Source organism: Salvelinus namaycush, chromosome 39 (assembly GCF_016432855.1).
Source record: "Salvelinus namaycush isolate Seneca chromosome 39, SaNama_1.0, whole genome shotgun sequence".
In the NCBI taxonomy this organism is placed as follows: Eukaryota; Metazoa; Chordata; class Actinopteri; order Salmoniformes; family Salmonidae; genus Salvelinus; species Salvelinus namaycush.
Genome location: NC_052345.1, coordinates 21,912,655 through 21,919,717, shown reverse-complemented (window position 1 = coordinate 21,919,717; position 7,063 = coordinate 21,912,655). Strand labels below are relative to the sequence as shown.

Here is a 7,063-nt window from a genome sequence, read left to right as displayed (position 1 = left end):
CAAGAGAGGAGGGGCGAAAAAGAGATTCCAGCAGACCTAGTTTGAGAAGGCACAGACAAAACAGAACCTCGAGTAGGAGCAAGGAGGGCAAATGTTTAGAGATTTTCACATTAGAGGACATTTGAAACAGGGAGAGTTGACAATGCTGTGACAATGTGATGGCCATTCGCAACTCCTTTTCGGAGGGGGAAAGAAGATGACAAAGGAGGGAAAAGAGCTTTTCGTTGATGGCCGTGTGTGTGTCTCAATGGGCAGTAGGGCACGTCCGGCATTCGAGGTTGGACCGCACTCCGGTGGACATTCTAGGACATTCACCTAGAACAGATAGTTGATCAAAGCGACACATTATTTGTATCGTTCCGCAGGAAGAGCTTTCGTGTTGTCAAGGGGAGAGCATCTTTGAAGTGAGAGCACTTGTTATTGAAAAGGACAAGAGTCTTGTTGTTTTTCAGGGATTCAACTTGAAAGATAAACTTTTATCAGTCCTTTCTTTTTGAGGTTGCACACACAGGTCCCTGTTCCCTTTTATGACTCAAAAGGGGAGTTCGGGGGATGATTTTGTGGGTCAGCGGAAAGAGAACATTGGAATTGCAGTTGTTCATTTCCTTTTGTCAACACAATATATTGGGAATATCACAGTGTTGGGAACGTGTGAGGATTACAATGGAGACGAAACCTATCATTTTTTGCAGTGGATATCCAATACTCAAATAATGGACCATATCCATCATGTTTTTTCACTCCGTGCCACTGTATGGAATTAGTGCTGGAGTTCCCAATTCCACATTGGCATCCAACCGGAAATGTAATGCTGCGAATCCTTATGATTGATTATGACTGGAGACGTAAGTGTAAGTGCATTGCTGAAACCATTGCGCTTTTTCTTCCTGCTCGGCAAGAGCTTTTTATGCGGCAACTTATCTACAATGTCCAACATCTAAAATGGTATCAACCACTGGCACAATTACAAGAACATTAAAGTAATACAAGAGCAATTCCCAGTTACTGCAAATACTAAAGGACTACAAATCAATGGCGTGGAGGTATTGTGTTTAGAGTGTAGAGTTTTAGAGTTTGGGCAAAAACTATTATTGGTAGTAAGGATTTTTTAATTTATTACAGTCCCTAGGCAGCAATGCGGTTTCAAAGTTACTCTGCTTGACCTTTTCCCTGCTTGCTAAGTACTGAATAGAGGTTGAAGGATAACTATTCATATTTACGAGGGTATTTTGGGGGAACTGATGGCAGGTCATGCAAGTGGACCTGACTTTGTACTCATCTGATGGGACTAAAACTGTCTGAACCAACTGGTGGTATATACCTGATTCAACCAACAGGACTAAAATGAACTGATGAACAGAGACAGTTACCACACATTTATTATAATACACAACCCTCTTTGAACCCAGGTTTTTGCTTTGACCCACAATCTTCATTTATTTGATATTTAATTTTAAAAAATTGACTCTTTTTTCTTGGAACTTCATTTTCCTTTGACCTTTGACCTGTGTTTCGTCCTTTCTTCTTGGATCTTGGTTTCACTTCTTTCTTGGACCTATTTTTCTCTTTGACCTTCGCCACCTGGTCAGTATGGTGCCACCACCGCCCACCAACAAGCCTCATGTGTGCTTGTCGGCCATCTTGATCATGAGTAGCATGGCGCTGATGGACGCCTACCTGGTGGAGCAGAACCAGGGGCCCAGGAAGATTGGTGTGTGCATCATGGTCCTTGTGGGGGACATCTGCTTCCTCCTCGTCCTACGCTACGTGGCCGTGTGGGTGGGTTCCGAGGTGCGGACCTCCAAGCGTGGCTACACCATGATCCTATGGTTCTTCTACGTCTTCGTCCTGGAGATCAAGGTCTACTTTGTCTACCAGAACTACAAGGCCGAGGACGGGAAGAGGGGAAGTTTGGACGGTTGGACTGGCGGCGGCGTGGACGGGGTGGCACGGAAGGCGCTGACATTACTTCTGTCCATCTGGTTGCCCGTGGTCTACATCACGTTGGTGGCCATCGACCACATGGAGTATGTGCGTCCGCAGAAGAAGAAGGAGGAGATCCGGTGTCGACTCTTCTGGGTGGTGGTGGACTTGCTCGACGTCCTGGACGTGCAGGCCAACCTATGGGAACCTCAGAGGAGAGGGCTCCCCCTATGGGTGGAGGGACTCATGTTCTTCTACTGCTACATCCTGCTGCTCGTGCTGCCGTGCGTGTCGCTGAGCGAGATCAGCATGCAAGGGGTGAACATCGTGCCCCATAAGATGATGCTCTACCCGATTCTCAGCCTGGTGACTATTAACATTATCACTCTCTTCATTCGAGGCGGGAACATGGTTTTCTATAGGGACTCCAGGGTGTCTGGGATACTGATGGGTAAAAATGTGATCGCCATTGTTCTTAAGACGTGCAGTTTCGTCCAGTATCGGAGGCATCTCGGTGAGGTCCCGTCTCCCGCCCTTGGGGTAGAGATGCAGAAGAATTGCGTTGTCCACGGCCCGAAAGTGACTATGCCTGTGCCCATGCCGATGCCCATGCCACCCCAAGTAGTGATTCAAGACTTCACAAAGTTTCCCGAAGAGATGGTGTGTGTGAGTGACACAGAGGTTGAGCAAACGTGACACAGGTCTTGGTGAGAAAGTAATAAAGATACATAACATATTATAAGCTTTATTATAGGACATTATAAAAGACTAATTCATGCGTATAACAAGTTATTAAGCATGATGCCTGCAGGGTTTCAGTAAAGTGTTACCAGAACAGTTGACACAAGGAAGCACTGTGTAGGGTCACGACAAGGTGTTGCACCATTTCCTAGGACAAGGGAGGAAATGACTATAGGGAGAAGTGAATGTGTCCCCCCCCCCAATGATGATGATCTAAAGGAGAACAAAAAACAAAAATGAAAGGATCTTCTTAAGTATCGGACCCTTTTTTGAAATGTTCGCCTAAAATGACATACCGAAATCTAACTGCCTGTAGCTCAGGACCTGAAGCAAGGATATGCATATTCTTGATACCATTTGAAAGTAAAACCTTTGAAGTTTGTAGAAATGTGAAATTCATGTAGGAGAATATAACACATTAGATCTGGTAAAAGATATTACAAACAAAAAAAACATGTTTTCAATTTTTTTGTTCTGTTCCATCATCTTTGAAATGCCAGAGAAAGGCCATTAAATCGCATAGGAGTTTAGGCACAATTTAGATTTTGGCCAGCAGATGGCAGCAGTGTTTGTGCAAAGTTTCAGACTGATCCAATGAAGCATTGCATTACTGCACAAAATGCAATTGTATCAAGTCTGCCCAAATGTGCCGAATTGGTCAATTGATACATTTTCAAGTACATAACTATAGAGAACATACAAAAATTATATGGTAATAAAATATTTCAATTTACACACTCCCAGGAATGTTATAAATGATGGATAATTAGCTTCCCTAAAGAAAAGACACTAACCTTCACACATCTAGATGGCCAGGTGTGGTGGGTGTGGGGCCAGATACAGCAGGGGTTCAAATTGTAGAACCCAGTTCCTATATTTGAATATAAAATTGATTTTATCAAACAAAACTACGCTACATTTTATCTCTGGGACCCTCAGCAAGATTACTGATTACAAGATTATTTACCTTTTGAGGTGAATGTATCAAACCAGTTGCCGTGATACATTTTTGTTGTTGTTGTGCACTCCTCAAAAAATAGCATGGTATTTTTTCACTGTAACAGCTACTGTAAATTGGACACTTCAGTTAGATTAACCAGAATTTAAGCTTTCTGCCCATATAAGACATGTCTATGTCCTGGAAAGTTGGCTGTTACTTACAACGTCAGTCTAGTCACATTAGCGCACGTTAGCAACAACCGTCCCGGTATAGGGACACCGATCCCCTAGAGGAAAGGGATACTTCTATTTTAATAAGATGGGGATGATTTGTGTCTCTTTGTGTACCTGTAAAACTACCTAAAAATATGAATGTGCTGGATGCTGGATAAAGTAAATGAAAGACATTCTGCACACTCTACTAATAATGTCTGTGTTTATTATTTATTTCAGCATTGTAGAGGCAGTTCAATGAACAGTAGAGTACTTTCACTCTGACCGGTCCTCCTTTCCAAACTGTTTTTGTTCTAATGCTGTTTGAGTGTCAATGTGAACCATTTGTATTGACTGACTTGTCTTTGATAAATGAGCCCTGCATTGAGAGAGTTCAGGTTGTGATTGTTATGTATTTTGCATTGGATTAAGCGATATGCGTGACACTGAAGAGCTTTAAAAGAAAAAAGGAACAATTTGAAGCATTTTCTTTTCCAATCATTTTTTATTTTGCTAAGAGAAGTAGACTTTTTTCTTAGACGATTTCTTAATGTTCACTGTGGTCAACAAAATAAGATTGAAGAAAATACTTTAATGCGACTGGTATATGTGTCTCCGAAAATAGGCCTTTATCAAATATGTATTGAAAATGAGCGATGTCTGCTAACTTGTTCTGACACATGCTTATGAAGCTGAGCTTTTCAGCTTAGCCTGTACATGTATGACTACAAAGACAGATATTTGCACTGAAAGAAGACTATGGTGGAGAAATTACAAGATTATGTTATAATACTGTTATTGCATCAAATGGTTGTTTTATGCAACAGAATAGGGGGGTTCTTAGAACACTTTCATCTGTATGTGTTCTACTGAGGATGGGCCTCTGGGAGATCAAACACTGACAGAAGACTTACGATGTCTTTGGGTGATAAGCCTAACAAGACCATAGCATGAGTTAATGTTTCTATACTGGGGTACCAGGGGGAGATGGCTCCAGTATGGAGTTGGGGGCCAGACCCTGGTCTCTACACGATGAGAATAGTCTTTACAGCAGATACTGTTTGCTGTGAATTATTAGTATCTTTCATACAAATCCGAACCTTGTGACCCATTCCATACATTTGTGATTTGTCATGAACATCCAGGAGGATGGACTTTGCTATAAAATGCTGTGGCTTAGTCCTGCTGGTTGGGCTCTCAACGAATCACCTACAGGAGGGTCGTTGACAAGCTCCATTACTGCAGTAATTAAATAATAAAGTTGACTTGTTTTGAAGAAATGTAAAAGTCTCTCCTTTTGATTAGAATAATTCCACAGCAAGACATTTTATCAAAGAGAGATATTCTACACACATTCGTGTTCAGACAGAGAAATCCCAAGACAACTTCTGTCCTGTGAAAACTACATATTTTTATAATTGAGGCATGGCTGTTCTCTTCACTCCCTCCATTCACCGTTGGAAGATGGGTTCCCATTTTTCAAAAGTACAATTTCAGTCTACATAAGAAAAACTATATCAAGTGCATAATTAATCCAAGACCTTGAATTTGGCAATCAGTGCTCCCTCAAAAAAGAAGGGCATGACCCCTCTGCATTCAGAGTTGATAGAGAATATATTCCGAACAGTATGAGCTCTATGTTTGAGAAATGATCAATATAAAAATTCCGTTTACAGTTTTCTCAGAAAGACCATGCTGCATAATTGGTGTGGTATCCATGGCTACCCAATATCTTGTAATGACTGATATCCGCAGTATGAGGAAGATAAGTTAATGATTATATAACTGCATTTCCTTCTGTATTGTTCCCTGATTGTTTTACAATGCCTTTGCAGCAGCACTCTGTTTGCGGTTACGCTTTGAACCCTTAAAAGCACATTATTTATAGGGTATTACAGTATGCAGGCAATGTTCCAACTAAATATTTCAGCTCACAATTTATCCCTCACTTTTTGGACCCTTAGGGGAAAATAATAAAATATGATAAACTTCATTTAAATATGATCAAGGTGTAACGGTGGTCCTCCTCCTCTTCAACCGAAAAGGAGGAGTATTGAGGGAACCAAGGCGCAGCGTAGTGAAATGACATATTTATTGAACACGACGGAAAAAACAAACTAAACTTGTATAAACCAACAAAACAAATAAACGATGCAGACAGACCTGAACGACGAACTTACATATAACGTGAAGAACGCAATGAACAGGAACAGACTACATAAAACGAACAAACCGCAAACAGTCCCGTATGGTGCAAACATATACACAGACACAGGAGACAACCACCCACAACGAACACTGTGAAAACACCTACCTAAATATGACTCTTAATTAGAGGAACGCCAAACACCTGCCTCTAATTAAGAGCCATACCAGGCAACCCATAAACCAACATAGAAACAGAAAACATAGAATGCCCACCCAAACTCACGTCCTGACCAACTAACACATACAACAAACTAACAGAAATAGGTCAGGAACGTGACATAACCCCCCCCATAAGGTGCGAACTCCGGGCGCACCAGCACAAAGTCTAGGGGAGGGTCTGGGTGGGCATCTGACCACGGTGGTGGCTCAGGCTCCGGGCGAGGTCCCCACCCCACCATAGTCAATCCCAGCTTCCATCTCCCCCTACAAATGACCACCCTCATACTACACCCACTTAATCTTTTGGGTAACATCAATACAAGGGGCAGCCCCGGGATAGAGGGATAACTCAGGACAGAGGGATAGCTCAGGATAGAGAGGTAGCTCAGGATAGAGAGGTAGCTCAGGATAGAGGGGCAACTCCGGACTGAAAGGCAGCTCCGGACAGAGAGACAGCTCTGGACTGAGGGGCAGTTCTGGGTAAATAGCCGCTCTGGGCTGAGGGACAGCTCATGACTGGCTGACGGCTCTGGACGCTCATGGCTGGTTGACGGCTCTGGACGCTCATGGCTGGCTGACGGCTCTGGACGCTCATGGCTCACTGACGGCTCTGGACGCTCATGGCTCGCTGACGGCTCTGGACGCTCATGGCTGGCTGACGGCTCTGGACGCTCATGGCTGGCTGACGGCTCTGGACGCTCATGGCTGGCTGACGGCTCTGGACGCTCATGGCTGGCTGACGGCTCTGGACGCTCATGGCTGGCTGACGGCTCTGGACGCTCATGGCTGGCTGACGGCTCTGGACGCTCATGGCTCACTGACGGCTCTGGACGCTCATGGCTCACTGGCGGCTCTGGCAGATCCTGTCTGGTTGGCGCCT

The 7,063-nt window shown here is 43.6% G+C and overlaps 1 protein-coding gene across 1 annotated transcript; it reads left to right on the top strand.

Moving 5' to 3' along the window:
• The first annotated feature begins 1,590 nt into the window (after positions 1–1,590).
• Positions 1,591–2,619, top strand: LOC120032567 (transmembrane protein 121-like). The gene has a single exon (XM_038978707.1). It carries the CDS (start codon positions 1,591–1,593, stop codon positions 2,617–2,619), a length of 1,029 nt encoding a protein of 342 aa, XP_038834635.1.
• The last annotated feature ends 4,444 nt before the right edge of the window (positions 2,620–7,063 follow it).